The following is a 16,524-nucleotide window of genomic DNA, read 5'->3' as shown; positions in this document are numbered from 1 at the left end:
AGCTATATAACAAATTTCATCTGAATATCTAATGCAAATGCTAATTAAGCTTCACTACATCCCTGTTTGTTCCATATACATTTTGCAGATGGGCAAACTGAGTCACACAGAGGTTCAAGGATTTACTCAGAGTTACTGTGCAAGTTCCTATGTTCAGTCATATGCAGTCATGTATCCGTACTTACTCCTGCACTCCCTGAAGCCAATGACAAACCCCCACTACCTTCGGAAGTTTAAGATCAGGCCTTAAAGCAGTGATAGAGCCATACTTGAATAGTATTTTACTTACTAGGCCATAATGAAAAAAATGTGGCTTTGAAACTCTAATGCTGGGCCAAATCTTGATGTCCTCACTCTATTTTTGCTCAGGCCTCATTTAGGGAAACACTGATTTAAAACTGAGTACTGACTTCTGTGTTTGGACTATTTATTGTGAAATGCTCCAAGACCACGCTGAATACTCACAGGAATATGGTAGTAAGCAGTCAGGATATGTATCAGGATATCTTCCAGATAATTTTGTGATTAGAGCACCATGTTGGACACAGGATACCTGGGCACCACGCTTGTCTCTGCCATGAAAGATAATTGTCCAAGAAAAGGTAACATTATTACAAAACTAGGTAAAAATAACATCAGAAGAAAATATAGGCAGTCTCTTCCCCACCCTGAATAAATAGGAGGGATGGATATCTATGTAGGGCTCAGGAGACTATTAAGAAGTGACCCTGGCCTCTACCAGCCTTAAGGGGGTATAGACTACCCAAAATACTAGATTACATTGCATTCTACATGGGTGAGCCAGGCACACTCATTGCTTTTTGAAAAGCAGTAAACTCAAAAAAAAATAAACTAAAGTACGCCATTGGCAAGCATAGAGCATGAGTTACACTATCAAAGAAAGTAGTGACCTAAAAGAAATGGAATGTTATTGAACATCTCCTTGAACAACTGCAACTTCAGATAAAGTCAGTGTTGCTGGCTTGCTTTGCCTCAAGCACTGAAACTGAACACTTTCCTCCCAGTTTGGTTTGTACTGTGTACACAGTGTAGCTCAAATTCCGCTCAAATAAAATTAATTATTTTTGAAAGAAAAGAAGCTGTAATGAAAACTCATCAAGATAATCAAACTGTAATTTAGCACAAGAAGCTGTAATGAAAACTCATCAAGATAATCAAACTATAATTTAACACATATTCATGACACCATCCTATGTGTATGCAAAAGATGTTTTGTATTAATTAAATAATGCCATATCCTTTTCAAATAGCATGTGATAGCACTAATTCCTTGTCTATTATGAGTCTTGCTCCACATTAGACTGAGAAATCACTGTATTTCGTAGGATGATTGCAAGCAGTTTAGTTCTAGCAGCTGATATCTGAGCAGCCACTGGATGGCAGTGAAGCATGACTTTTAGAAAGAATCCAGTCCTTCCAAGCACCTATGTTGCTTTAGTGGTAGAAATGTAGCTAGTCTTGTTTTTTGTTTCAGCTATGTTGCTTTAGTCACTGACCTATAAATGTCCTCGCTTAGATTATTGTAAAATTGTGGTTTCTTTTGTTAGATTGTTTGAAATAATAAAAATAAGAGAAAAATCTCAACACTGACCTACCCTTCCTTAAGCACCATATATGCTCACTACGTCTTTGTTGGTGAACATTATTCCCTTAAATTCATAGTGTCAAAACTAGTGAAGGCACAACTCACAAATGTTGGGTCTGGATATAGACCAGAGCTCGTTCCATGGTCTGGATTCATGTACCATCAGAAATCTTTTCCTTGTACCCATGAAAGAACCATTTCTCTGTATTTAAAAAGTGAAGGTTCGTCATCTATTTTAGTCATTTGTCCAAGTTCCTGTTTTTCTAGGGTAAGTAAATGGGTGGTTAAATTAGTTGAGTTGAGCTTCCATGAGATCCATGAAGATATCTGAAACTTGCACTTTTGGGCTTCTTCATCTACTTTGCAGTTTTTACTTCAATTTGAACATTTCCATGCAGATACCAACAGCAAAATTTCACCAGCTCAAAATACTCAGTGTGGGCTCAATTGAAGATTTGCCATAAACCCCACGTATAGAGCAGACTGAGAAACAGATTATGATTCAGAGATTCAGAGATTCACAATCTGCCTCTTGGTTTCCCCCTCTCTGGCACAGCATATCTCCCCACACATTGACATGTACTGGCCAGCACTCTGGATGGAAAAAAGCAGAGTCAAGGTTTAGGTTTCTCCTTATTTGTATCTACCTACATGAGAGAGAAGAGAAACTCCCTCACACACTTCTCTCCATGATATAGGTAGCTGGTGCAGGGATGAAAGGAGAATTCCTCACTCTTCTTCATTCTGTTCTAGGCAGCACAAGTATCGCTACATGTGACTGAGGTTTTCTGACACTTCCCATTACAAAACCCTATTTTCAGTTACTTGTAACTTTGCCAAACTTAAACTGTTCTGGGAGAAATTTCCCATGCCTGGAGTCAGTCTCAGGCACTCTTTTTGGTAGCTTCAGCTAAGATGGCTATAGTAACCCCATACTTCAGCATATTTTGTTTTAGTGGGTTTGGGGTAGGGAGATTGTTTTAAATGTACACAGTAGTGTGTGTTTATATTAGAGAAGGCCAGGTCAAAGAAGTTTCCTGGCACTTGGAGACGTTGGTGAGGTCTCTGATGGTCAATATTTCCAGTGGGAGTTCCACAGTTTGGGACTGGCCCCCTTCAGAGTGTCATTGTGCCTGAGGAGCAGAGTTGGTAAACAGTCTTTATCCCAGAGCATGGGCCCAGCTCATTGAGCACCTTGAACAGAAGCACCAAGATGTTGAACTGAGGTCAAATAGATAGCAGAGGTCATCTGTATTGCTGAGGAAATGCACTGCAGCAGGCATATGAAGAACAGGCCATACCCTGGTCCTATGTAATGAAAAATAGATTAGCCTTGTAGTCTTCCACACATGAAACTTGCACTAAAGTCAAAAGATGTTTCCCTATGCAACAGACGGGTGGAATCGGTGCCTAACATTTTTTGATAAAAATCCTCACACTGAATGTCAGTTTAATTTCACTTTTCTTTCCAGGTTCATTATCCAGCCATAATGAGATCTATGGAGCAGGGACCATGTTTTTGCTATATGCTTTTACAGTTACTAGCACACCAGGATCCATGACTGGTGCTCTTAGGTACTCCCACAGTGCAAATAAATATAAAAGTTGTCCTAGTCATCTCAAACTTACAGCTCTCACTGCTAGAATGCTGTGCTACAGGAAAAAGAAATACAGTAAACCTCCGATAATCCGGCATTTTTAGGACCCAGGGGGTGCCGGATTATCAGATATCCCGGACTATCAGAAGGGGGAGCTATGAAGGGTCTGGGGTGGGGTGGGGGGATGCTACTCCAGACCCCCTCATAGCCCTCCCTTCTGATAGTCCGGCTCTGCCCCAGGAGTCCCCGATTCAGCCGCCGCTGGTCAGTTTCAGCAGCGGCTGAATCGGGGACGCCTGCAGCAGAGCAGCTGGGGTGCTACTGGGTTGGTCCGGTAGCGCCGACCCTTGGCGCCGCGAGACCAACCCGTCAGCACCCTAGCTGCTCTTGGGGATGCCTGGGGCTGAGCAGCTGTGGTGCTGACGGGTTGGTCCCGCAGCGCCGCTCCTCGGCGCTACTGGACCAACCTAGCAGCACCCCAGCTGCTCTGCCCCAGGCGTCCCCAAGTCAGCCGCTGCTGATACTGATCAGCGGCTGACTCCAGAAAGCCAGAGGCAGAGCTGCTCTGCGTCGGGCTTTCTGGAGTCAGCCCTGGTCAGTTTCAGCAGTGGCTGAATAAGGACGCCTGAGGCAGAGCAGCTGTAAGGCTGCTGGGTTGGTCCCACAGCGCCGAGGTTTGGCGCTACTGGACCATCCCAGCAGCACCCCAGCTGCTCTGCCCCAGGTGTCCCCAAGTCAGCTGCTGCTGAAACTTATCAGCGGCTGACTCCAGAAAGCCAGAGGCAGAGCTGCTCTGCCCCGGGCTTCCTGGAGTCAGCCCTGGTCAGTTTCAGAAGCGGCTGAATCGGGACGTCTGTGACAGAGCAGCTGGGGCGCTGCTGGGTTGGTCTGGTAGCGCCAAACCTTGGCGCTGCGGGGACCAACCCAGCAGCACCCCAGCTGCTCTGTCCCAGGTGTACCCAAGTCAGCTGCTGCTGAAACTGACCAGCGGCTGATTCCAGGAAGCTGGGGCAGAGCAGCTCTGTCTCGGGCTTCCTGGAGTCAGCCACTGGTCAATTTCAGCAGCGGCTGAATCTGGGACAGCTGGGGTGCTGCTGGGTTGGTCCCGCAGCCCCGAGGGGCAGCACTACTGGACCTACCCAGCAGCACCCCAGCTGTTCTGCCCCCTGCTTCCCGGATTCAGCGCTGGTCAGTTTTAGCAGCGGCTGAATCGGGGAAGCTGGGGGCAGAGCAGCTCCAATGGTCCGGCTGCCCAGAGCACTTCCGGGTTCCTGATGGTGCCGGACCATCAGGATTGCCGGACCGTCAGATGCCGGACCATCGGAGTTTTACTGTATTTAGACAACGCTTTTCCTTAGTGAGTGATGGAGATGGAGAGTTCAAAGAAAACATTAGACAATTTCAAAATAAAGTTCAGTTTTTCTGGGCCTAGTTATCTTCCCATTGACAGTGGCTTTACTTCAGTGCAGTTATCCTTGATTTAGAGAAACGTAAGTCAGAGAAAAACCAGGAAAATTAGTTCTATTCTGGTTTCCCACACACATGAGCGTGATTCTCCTCCCACACAAGAATGACTCAGAAATAATTCTCTTGAAGTCAGTGGTGTTAGACTAATATAAAACCAGTTGTGAGAGACTGAAAAATCAGGCCCTGCGTAATTATTTCAAGCCTGTTCCTGACATGCCTCACTCAAACCTTTGTTAGTCAGGAACCGTGATGATTCTGATGACAACATCACTGAATGCTGCACTGTTTTGGATTCCTGACTCAGATTTAAGCCATTACCATTTGTCCTCTAAAGAAGAGGGGTCTGTTTTCCTTATCTGATGCACATGTAACTCATATTAATATTAATGGAAATTATGCATGTAATGCTACATGCCAGTTTCCCTTTTACCATGGAAACTGATATCAAGTACTTAATTTAATGTGTGCTTTGTAGCACCTACTGTGGTTAATGCATTCTAGTTTTATTTTTAACTCTTTGTTTTCACCTGCCTAAAATTTCTGGGGGAAAAAAATCTTCTCTTAAATTGAAATTTTACATGCCTGCTGGAAGGTGAACTTTTTCTTGTTGCAAGTCTGAGGAAATCTGTTCAGCCATTTTTTGAGTTATGTGAGACTGTAAAAAAATTATAATTTGTCTAAGGTAAGAAAATATTACTACAATCTTTTCCATGCAGTTAATTCAAACATGACTGAATCTTAAGTCTTTAACATGGTATGTTCATGTATGACTAAGCTTTAAAGAGTTGGTGGATAATAAAGTTGTGTGCAATTGAAAAGCATATCTACATTTCCTAAAGGTCCTATGGCATAACCAGTGCATTTTCTTCCTGCCCCATTTAATAAGCCCAAGAGCTACTGCATTCAGACGGGTAGTTTGTATAAGCAAGATAGAGAAGTTAGTTACCAGTAACTGTAGTTCCTTGAGAGTATTGCCTGCATATAGTCACATTTCTAGAAATAATTGTGCTTGCATGAGCTCAGAATCTTTTAGAAAACAGTGTTCCTTGAGGCCTTTCACACCTCACATATTAATTCATTCTGCAGGGTTCTGAGAGCATAATAGGAGTGTTCCCAACTACCGTAAATTTACTCCTCACCACTGACAGTATAGTGAATTCCCGGCAAAACTTTGGTTTGACCTTGACTGTGGAGGGTGCTATCAACGGTATAACAGATAAAACAAGATCATCCAGAAACAGAACTCTAAATGGGGCTGTAATCTCCACATCACTAGCAGTGTAACAGGATATGATTCTAAAAGTCTCCTCTTGTTTTTTACTTTCCTCAGCTTGATCACTATCCTCCAGCAAGTTACAGTCTGCCAACAACATCTGATATTCAGTTCAACTCCCCAAAGGCACTCTTTCTGGGAAAAGTTATAGGTGAGATTACATTTTATAATTAACTTTTTATGAGACATTTTCAGAGAGAAAAAAATATATGTAAGTACATGAGACTGTGATAGTCATAGTGTCTGCAGTAAGCCACAAATTGGACATCTCATGGAGAAACAGTGATTTTTGGTTAAATGGGATATAGGTCAGCTGGGGGTACTATGTTGTTACTGCAGAGGAAAAGAGGACACATAGGTAAACCAAGAATAGAGTAAGCTATAGCTAATATGTACAGAATGCAGATCATATATAGGTTGGACCTCACTGGACTGGCACTCTTGGGACCTGGGTGGTCCCAAACAAGGGGATTTACCAGATCATAGGAGGTCCTTCCTCTCCTGACCTAGCTGGCATCAGATTAGGGTGCCAACCTGCCCCTGCTGTTGTCCCAGTCCCCCAGTGCGCTCCCAGTCCCCCAGATGCCCCTGGCCCCACTGCTGTCAGAGCCAGAGTGCCATGGCTGGAGCTGCGCAGCTGGAACAGAGCTGCATATCCGCTTGGCTCTGAAGTTGGGGCCGGAGGTCTGCAACCGCTGACAGGGCCAGAATTCCCCCTCTGCCTGTTTCTACACACACACACACACACACATACACACACGGGCTCGTGGCTAAATTGCCGGTACCCTCTACGACACTCCTGCCCCACCGCCAGAGCTCCCTGTTCCTGGGTTCTGTGGTCCAGGAACATCCGTGGTCAGTGCCGGACCACGGATGTTGCTGGACCAGGGAATCCTAGTTAAGGGAGGTACAACCTGTATTAAGTTCTATGGAATGTCGATTGAGACAGTATATTTGCAGAGTTACCATTCACATCCCAAATTCGCTTGGGGGTAGGAGTCATTAGGACTGGTGCTGCTTTGCGGTGAAGTATAGAAAATATTTAGAAAATGTGAAGTAGTATTTTTTATTGTGAACTCATTGCAAACAATTTTATGGCTCATTTTCAGAGGTAGTAGGTACCCACAAATGTCACTGAACTCATGGGAGTTTCAGGTGTTCAGCACTTTTTCAATTCAAGTGATTACTTTCTGTAAACCTTTATTTAAACACAACAGTTTGGATTACAGTGAAGAGTCAGACTCAAAACATCATGAACTTAAGTTTTCTTTCTGCAACACCATAATTTAAATGGTAACTTATGAATCACATGGAATATAAGTGTTCCATAAACATAACTTATTGGGGCTGCATTTTCCATACCTGAAATGATTGTATCTCTTTCATATTTCAACCTATTGTTCTGTCAAGGTTGATGTAAGGAAAGCCTTATAAACATTAGATCTCACATGCTGGGAGAGCAAGTGAGATGTGAGAGAGAAAGAGGCCTTATACTTTTTAAGAAGAAAAATAATCAATTATATAGCAAATGGAGCTATGTCATGACATTGTTTCCATTTGCTTCATATTTAGTCTAAGTTACCTTATTTTGTGATTTTTCTGTGAAGTTGGATGTAATATAAAGTTTTCCTTGGATTTAAAGCAAATGAATCTAGGCTAAGATGGAGCTGAATTCAAAATTCAGATTTTATTAATTCTTCTGCTCTTGGGCCCCAGTAAAACAGCATGAAGGTGTACAGTCAGAATAACTGTAAATTGTGAAATGGGACATGAATGATGATTTTGGTATTTAGCAACAGGAGTGCAATATGTTGAAGTAAAATAGCTAGTTTCTTCTTGCTGATAAGCTGAAACTTGAATTACTTTCCTGCTGCTCTCTGAATATTTCCATCTTATAGAGCTGAATTACAGGCAGTCCCCGGGTTACGTACAAGATAGGGACTGTAGGGTTTGTTCTTAAGTTGAATCTGTATGTAAGTCGGAACTGGCATCCAGATTCAGCCGCTGAATCTGGACACCAGTTCTGACTTACATACAGATTCAACTTAAGAACCCCAGGCGTCCCCAAGTCAGCTGCTGCTGAAACTGATCAGCAGCTGATTCCAGGAAGCCCGGGGCAGAGCAACTCTGCCTCAGGCTTCCTGTAGTCAGCCGCTGGTCAGTTTCAGCAGCGGCTAACTTGGGGATGCCTGGGGCAGAGCAGCTCGGGTGCTGCTGGGTTGGTCCAGTAGTGCGGCCACTCCTCGGCGCTACTGGACCAACCCAGCAGCACCCCAGCTGCTCTGCCCCAGGCGTCCTGATTCAGCCACTGCAGCGCCCCACCTGCTCTACCACAAGCCCCGGGCTTTGCTCCACATCTCCCTGGTCTGCTGGGGGGAGGGGGGGCACTAGCTGCGTCCCCCCCAGCAGACCAGGGAGATGCTGAGCAAAGCAGCGCAGGACTCGGGGCCGGACCCGCGGCGCTTCCAGCTGATCTGGAAGCGGCCGCGGGTCCGGCCAGGGTCCTGCGCCGCTTTGCTCCCCATCTCCCTGGTCTGCTGGCTCCCGCAGCAGACCAGGGAGACGGGGAGCAGCTTTTCTCGCCCCGGAGGAGGCGGGCGGCGGGACCAGGTGTCCCACCGCTCCAGTCCTCCGGGGCGAGAAAATCCCCGTTCGTAACTGCGGATAAGTCGGATCCGCGTAACTCGGGGACTGCCTGTATAGCACTAAGGACAGTCTGAAATTTAGAGCTCCAAGTGCCCATTCTACGTACAAATCCATGATCCATTTAATTATCAGAAGAGTCGGCAGAGGAAGCAGGACATGAGATGTACTTATTCAGCAGCTGTAATCAGAGTGGCTCAGATAAGGTGGCTGGGAGCTCATCTCCTCTTCCCAGACATGCCCCACAGAAGTTCTGCTAACAAAACCAGTGCCTGATAAAACATATATTTTAATGAGAGATGGGGGTGAGACTCTTATTGCTTTATGTGAGTGGTTTGTTGCAATGGACCTGTTGTCTCTCTACACTATTTCCAGACATGTATCAGCTGTCTGAGCTGCTCAGATTTAGGAAGCCACCAGACTATGCTGGTGCTCCCTTCACAATACAATTTTTTAAAACCTGATTGTAGTCCTGAAAAGTTGGATGGATGAGGAAGCTTTATATGGCTGGTGAGGTGTTCATCCTCATTACATATGGGGAAAAGCTTAGGGGAGAAAGTGGAAGAAAACGAGAGAGAAAATATAGGGAAGGAAGTGCCATCAAAATATTGTAGGAAAAAGAAAGATAAAATGAGGGAGAGAAGAGTTAAGACACTAAAAAGGTTACAGAAAGATGTACCATATGTTGTTGCAGTGGGGGTGAGAAGAGAAAATTGGATTGAATTCACGAAGAAAAAGAAGGCAAGAAACATTATAGTTACATTTTAAAGAGCATTAAATAGAAAGTGGGTTAGTGATACCCAATAAACAGGACATACACTTATATCTTTGAGGTTAGTAGAGGTGGTCTTAAATGGCATTACAGCATTTTTCACCATACTTGGTGACTTTAGTCCTAGGCCTGATGAATAATGGGTAGATTATCTAAGCCCTGCCAGTAACACTAGGTAACTGTAGGCACCAGTCAGCTCTATCCTACAGATGCCAGAGGATCAGTATTATTTCCTTTGCCATGTTTTACTAGTCCTCCTTAGGATTTTTTTCCTTATTGTTCCTTAAGAACAACCTGCAAGAATTAGACAGGTTATGAAGCTTTTTGTATCTAGGTCACCTCCCTAAATCCAGCTTGTTTTAGCAGGGTCTGAAAATCATTACCGCCACCTGGCAAAAGTTTGATCAAATGAAAAGAAATAATGACTTACCCATTTTCTAAATACCTGCATCACAAAAATCACCATTGCATCTGGCTCCCTTGCCAATAGTAATAGAAGCTTCAAGGACTGGATTATTATCCTCTGACTCCTGCATATGTGCCATCCAAGTCAGAGTTGAGACATGTTGCTGGGATAGTGTGGGGAAGCCTGCCTTCCCACCTGTCCACGATGTTCCTGTTATGCAGCTACATAGACAAGATCAATCTGATGCAGGGTCATTACATTCACTGGTATTTTTCAAAGTAACCTGGGTTGACCTTCTATTTTTTTACTCTTCGCAGCAGAATACATCAAGTCTATTTTGCCAGCTTTGGTACATGTGTCAAGGGAAGTGCATAATATCTGCCAAAGATTCTAGTTTGGATTTCTTCTCCAAGAAGGGCTGGAACAATTTTTATAGTGGGGGTGCTGGGAGCCAGTGAACCAAACTGTAAACTCTGTATACAGTGGAAACCCCTTCAGGCCAGTGGATGCTGCAGAACCCTCCACACTCCCAACTCCAGCACCTATGTCATCTCCTTCCTTACAATTTGACAGGCTAAATGTATGAAATTAAAGTAAGCTCAGTAAGCTCCAAAATTAGGAGTTAGCTTTCTTTGTAAGATGTACCAATCAGTAAACATAATACTAATAACATCCACTACGCAGTTGTATGTGGTGAAGTCACAGGTTTTTCCTTATCATTAGGTGATTTCAGGACAGCATGAAGTCACCACAAAAAATGGTTAAATCAGCAGTGTAAGAAAAAAATGTTAAAAGACAGAACTAGGCATGGTGCCTGGATGATCTTGGGGAGGTATAGGGGTCAACTGGAGTATATACGGTCTATATTTTTATTTGCCATTAAGAAAATCAAAACCTATTGTTCATGTTTTTTTGAAATATTATGTATCATTCTAATGTGTGTGTTGCTCTGCAGCTTTTATTGATGGTATCACTTCGCCTTTTTAGTGCTTTAAGTTCATTGTGTAGATATTAGGAATGTGATTCTTACACTTTCTTTGCTCAATTTGTTTAGATTATTTGTCTCTTCAAAGTGGGGTTTTATTTTATTAAATAAAAGAGTATCCGTATCAGAAAAAAAAAAAGCAACCGAATTCCATTATGGATGCCGAAACAGAACAAAAATCTCTGGTGAGATCTTGACTCACTGTTATAATGATTGCTCCACAGCCAATTGCCATTGATCAGATTGAATAACTGTCAGGGGAATGCTGAGTGAAGGGAGTGGAAGTCAAGGTAACATTGTTATGTGTGTTCAGCACAGTTTGAAGGGCACACTACTGGCAGCATCTAGTGTTTTTGAAGTTTTTAATTGCTATGTTATATTAGCTAGAAGCAGTTACAGTGAACCTGAACTGGGTTTTGCCTACCAGAGGGGTGAATACAAAGGTGATTATCTATGCAATATCATATGTACAGTTTGTAATGTCCTACATTGCATCCAGGAAATGAGTTTGGTTTTTGTATTGGTTGTAATTGGTGGTTCTCAGGCTTAATTATCTCTCTTCTGTTAGACTTGATGCTTTTTGGTCTTAAAAGGTGAACATTAAGCTATATTTACAAAGTCAGCTTGTGCTTTTGTGGAGCACTTTGGAACTAGCCTGCTCAGAAACAGTTCTACCTGTAAATCTTTTCCTTCTTTTTAACTACATTTATTTGCAGGGAAACAGCATATCCTGCTAACTTTTCTTCCTATGCCTGTGTCACAGTTCAGGACAACTGCATCGGTATTTTCCTATAGGGATTCGGCAAGAATACCCACATTCAGGCCTGCATCTTTCTCTCTCTTGATAGGGGTATTCCTAGCAGTGGCATTGGAACAATTTTTAGCATGGGGATGCTGAGCAGTACCCCCTCTTGCCCTGTTCACACCCCTCAACACTCCAAGCTGGGGCCACTGCACAGGGACAGCAATCAAGACAGTTGGCACAAGTCCTGGTGGTGCTGCAGCATCTGCTTCCCATGCCAATGATTTCTAGGCTGAATGATTCTGTACCTTCACTGTTTTATTCCTAGCAGAAAACAGTTTGCCTAAGCTTCCTGCTTCACTTTCCTTCTCAGAAGACAGAAGTGGTACATAGTATAATTGCTAGAGTTATAAGTTAGTACACTGCTCTTCGTTTACAAGCATATTGTGTTTTAAAATAAAAGCATTAGAGAGAAAATAGTAAAACAATAAAAGAATCTACATGCATGTTAATAAGGTTTCCAGAGATCACCTCAACTCCAACATGAGCTCTGAGAGATGATTAGGCCTTCAGAGCCCACTAAAAGTCTATTCTATGGTGACAAGTTCATAACAGTCTCTGGGTGCATCTACACTGCACCGTTATGCCGGAATAACAGCCATTATTCTGGAATAACAATGCTAGTGTCTACACAGCAACTGCGTTATTTTGAAAGGGGTAGAGCTCGAGTCCTCAGCACTGCCCAGACTGTGATACACCTCCCACAGGCAGCCATCAACACCATCTATGGCTCTGGTGGTGATTTAAGGGCCCAGGACTCCAGCTGCTGACTCTTCCAGTAGCGGTGGCAAGAAGCCCTGGGCCTTTTTGAGTCGCCAGGCCTTGGGCCAGTTGTCCCTTTTGTCTCCCTCACTTGGTGGGCCTGTGTCTGCTACATTGTTCAACATAATCTTCTGAAGATCACATGTTCACCCAGAAATTGCATTAATCCTTCTTCTTCCTAAAGAAGTCCCAAACAATCCCACAATAGTGCACAACCATTTGCATTTCCAATACAATGGGCCCCAAATGTGCTGTATGTAATCCAATGGCTTAATTTAACTCCATAACACTTGCCCAGGATATTGAAGGTTACTGTCATATCTGTCACAGATAGTTTATACAATATCAGGCAGAGACCGTTACTTGGACAGCACCTAACAAAACATGAACCCAGTCTCAGTTGTCAACAAATTCCTTCTGTTTCTCATAAATGTCCTTAATATCGTGTGCTCTCAAGTCAGGAGAGTTCTATCAGAAACATGGAAACAAGTAAAAATGATTGAATTGCAAATGTAATTAGAGAGCATAGTTCTCTTTAAATTGAAAATTTCTGTGTCCCAGAAATAATTACTGAGTTCCTGAAATAAAGAAATTGAAGGCAAATACTTTTGTTAAAAGCAAATGTACCGAGATTTGAAATATAATAAAGGAAGATCATGTTTATTATTTTCCAGAAGCCTGAAAATAAGAGGCTTGAACTTTTAGTCCGTACTCAGGCGAAACTGGTTAATTATAACTAATAATTTTATCATCTCTACAATCCTCTAGATATCCTAAGCAGGATTAAAACTTCAGATGCAGGAGCCAATGAATAATTGGAAACAAGATCCTATTTTTGTGTAAATATCTCTAGTAATAAAAAATGGCAAAGGAAAAATTAGAGAATATTTATAATCAGAATACTCCTTATAAGTTTTCAAAAGATGTACCTGTAGACATGAGCATAGCTTTAATGTCTTATTTAATGACATTGTGTCTTTGAAGATTAATATGATGTGATAAAAGCAATGAGGTTACTGTCAAGATTCCTGACTCTATGCAAGATAAAAAATGAACAAAAATAGGACAGTGAAAAGTTATTCTCTGAGTAGATATGGGCTTGGGCCACAGAGTCAGAGGGGTATTTGTATTCAAGGTGCAAGTTTAGCCCATTACTGAAACGGAACCTTACTGTTCACTTCTATTCCAGATTTCAAAGTCTTCAAAGTGTGATAGGTTTTAGATATGGTGTTCTGGTCCATGCCCATGTGTGGTTATGAGTTAAAATCTTTAGAAAACTAATAGCATGGTGTGTACTATGCTATATGGGCTGTTTTTCTTTTTTAATGATGCACAAAATGTTTTTTAACTAGTACCTTGTCAAAAAAATGAAAGGAAGAAGTTAAAAAGCAATCCACATAGACACATGAAATGGAATCTGGATTACAAAAAAAAAAGTCCTCGCGTGTTAACAAACTGCTTCTAAACTGGAGCTTCCCCTGAAGGATTTCTCTGTACAGTATAGTCCCCAAAGACTCCTTTTATTACCATGTCTCCTTCAGACCTTGGTCACCTTCAGGGGTGTCCATACACAAGTTAGCAGAAAGCGTACCCAGAGAGATAATCAGTCCCAGGTATGCAGAAGGTGTAACAGAGGAGGCAAGTTCTACAAACCACTTCCTACCAATAGAACCTCAGTCTGGCAAGGCTAAGCTTTAGCCAGCCACTGTTCACCCAAGTCCTTCACCACTGGGCGTTTAAAAAAAAACTAGGCGTTAAACTGTGCCATTTCAATGCATCAGGTTGTTTATTACATATTCCAGTAGAGAGCTCGAAAGAGGCAGAATCGTGACCTCTGTGTGGGCTGCAGCACCTTGATGAACAATCTAGAAACATCTGCTCTTTATTAACAGTACATTTATAGCAAATGTTAGGGCCCCATCCACAGCTGCCATTGTCCCACCAATTCCTCACTCTTCAGGTCTTTCTTCATCTTTCTCTCAGTTTCCTCTACTTCATATGTGATGGCTGCCCAGCACTTGTGTGGTGCAATGTTCTATCTCTGACACTCACCATGAGTCTGAGACATTCTGTCTCTAATCTTACAGTGTGCTACGGAGCTGAATCTGCATTGGACTGAGCATTCTCAACCTCACTGGCTTAGGTAGGATCTTAGGATACTCAACATCTCAGTGGTGTTGCTCATCACTTTACAGGATTAAGCCTAAGTATTTTTCACTAACCATGACTCCCCCCCCAATTCTTGTTTCTTTCCTCCCCACATTCGTCCCTCATTGCCAAGAATGTTTCCATGGTTACAGCTTTTTTATCCTTTCCTCTAGACTATCTCTGGGAATTGTTTTGTATGAGTTACCTAGGCAGTCTTCTATAGTGACAAGCCCTTTATTTTATTGCTTATTGTACAGGATCTGAGGTGTCTGAAAGACTGTATGTGAAAAAATAACTGTTGAGAGTGTAGAGATGTTTAAACATCTCTAGTTTGTCATTTGGAATAAAATTACATGAGTCTTATCTGACATTCAGAAAGATATGATAAAAACAATTTAAGTATAACTTGACAAAAGGCAGTTACATTCCACTCATTTTCCTACCTACTGCATTTTATAAAGTAATACTTTCTTACACAATTTGAATTTTCTTCCTGGCATGAAAGAAGAGGAACTATTTCACTAGTAGCCAAGTCATGTCTAATACCAGTTTATTATTCATGCTTCTGTTTCAAAGGAACAAAGAGTGGGAGTGAATATGAAAAGTTCACAAAGGGCAGCAATAAACCCAAGTGCCAGCCCTGTAAAACCATAATAGCATAGAGAGCTAATTCAGAGAGTCAAGAGCACCTATGCTGCTCATAAGTCACAAAATCAGCTATTGTATAGACCTGGAAAAAAGAAACTTATATAAAGATATTTGGAAGAAAGAAGGAGTAAGTGTGACAGTTCCCCTTCTTTCTCCCCCTTCCCATGCTTTATGAAATTGTTTTATGGATACAAATATGCATAACTCAAAGATGATTTGAACAAAATAGAAGTAACCTATCGATTTTTAATGTCTCAGTCTGCTGGATCTTTATATCTTATTTTGGTGTGTGTATCATTCTTGTATGTAAAGTTAGATATATATGGAGTATGGAATGGTGTATGATTTTAAATGTGCAATTGAAGGCCATCAAGGATGTTTCCAGTGCTTGGACACCTCAATGTCTGGGAGATCAGTGTAATGGCCTGTAAACAGCCTGGTTTTGTCTCTTAAGTTTGAGAAGTCATTGGTCCTAGAAAGACACATGACTGGTATACTAGTTTAACCAGGTACATTTCCATGGAAGGGAGGAATATAGAAATAACGGATTTCCACACAAAAGGAAGTCTATTTAAACTAAAAGTGAGCAGTCTCTTTGTCTTTGGTTGGCATGACACACCCAATGAAATAGCCAGTGACTCCAAGAGAAAGAGATCTTCCCAGGCTTGGAGTGTAAGCTGAAATAAGAACAGTGTTAGGGTAAGTTTGCAATAACCTTGAGTGTGTTAGAAATAGCTATGTGTTTTCTTATATTTTAAATTTGTAATTTTCTTTGCTCCATCCGTTTTCTCTTGCAACCACTTAAATCCTGTGTGTACTTACTAAAATTACTTTTATTTTCTCTCAAACCCAGGGTAAATAATTGTTACCTGGGGGAGCAATCAGTGTGTATATCCTCCTTTCATTGTTATAGGGGGCTTGCCTGAATGGGCTTTCAACATGTGAAACTCTCACACAGTGAAAGACAAATTGATTTGTCTCTCTTGCTTCACATGGAGAACAATTGATCAGTCCTCTTTATAAAACCCTTAACATAGAATCATAGAATACTAGGACCGGAAGAGACCTCGAGAGGTCATCGAGTCCAGTCCCCTGCCCTCATGGCAGGACCAAATACTGTCTAGACCAGTGGTCCCCAACCTTTCCAGGTTGTCGGGCGCCAGGGGGTGTGGCCGTTTGCCCGCCAGACGCCAGGGGGCGGGGACACTTGCGCCCCGGGGGCGGCCCCCCCCATAGCCGCATGCCTGGGGGCGGCCCCCCCCATAGCTGCATGCCCGGGGCCGGCGCTCCCCCGCCAGCGCAGCGCACCCGGGGCCGGCGCTCCCCCCGCCCAGCGCCGCGCGCCCGGGGCTGGCGCTCCCCCCGCCCAGCGCCGCGCACCCGGGGCCGGCGCTCCCCCCGCCCAGCGCCACGC

The 16,524-nt window shown here is 43.0% G+C and overlaps 1 protein-coding gene across 1 annotated transcript in view; it reads left to right on the top strand.

Moving 5' to 3' along the window:
- Positions 1–16,524, top strand: part of CNTNAP2 (contactin associated protein 2) — a 1,659,707-nt gene that overhangs the window by 1,555,226 nt on the left and 87,957 nt on the right. Inside the window, exon 21 of the mRNA XM_075921713.2 lies at positions 6,002–6,095. Within this exon, the coding sequence (XP_075777828.2) occupies positions 6,002–6,095 (94 nt within the window). The remainder of the gene's footprint in view (positions 1–6,001; positions 6,096–16,524) is intronic.

The sequence above is a fragment of the Pelodiscus sinensis genome, chromosome 2 (assembly GCF_052426305.1).
Source record: "Pelodiscus sinensis isolate ZL-2025 chromosome 2, ASM5242630v1, whole genome shotgun sequence".
In the NCBI taxonomy this organism is placed as follows: domain Eukaryota; kingdom Metazoa; phylum Chordata; order Testudines; family Trionychidae; genus Pelodiscus; species Pelodiscus sinensis.
This window is presented reverse-complemented; position numbering and strand designations above follow the sequence as displayed.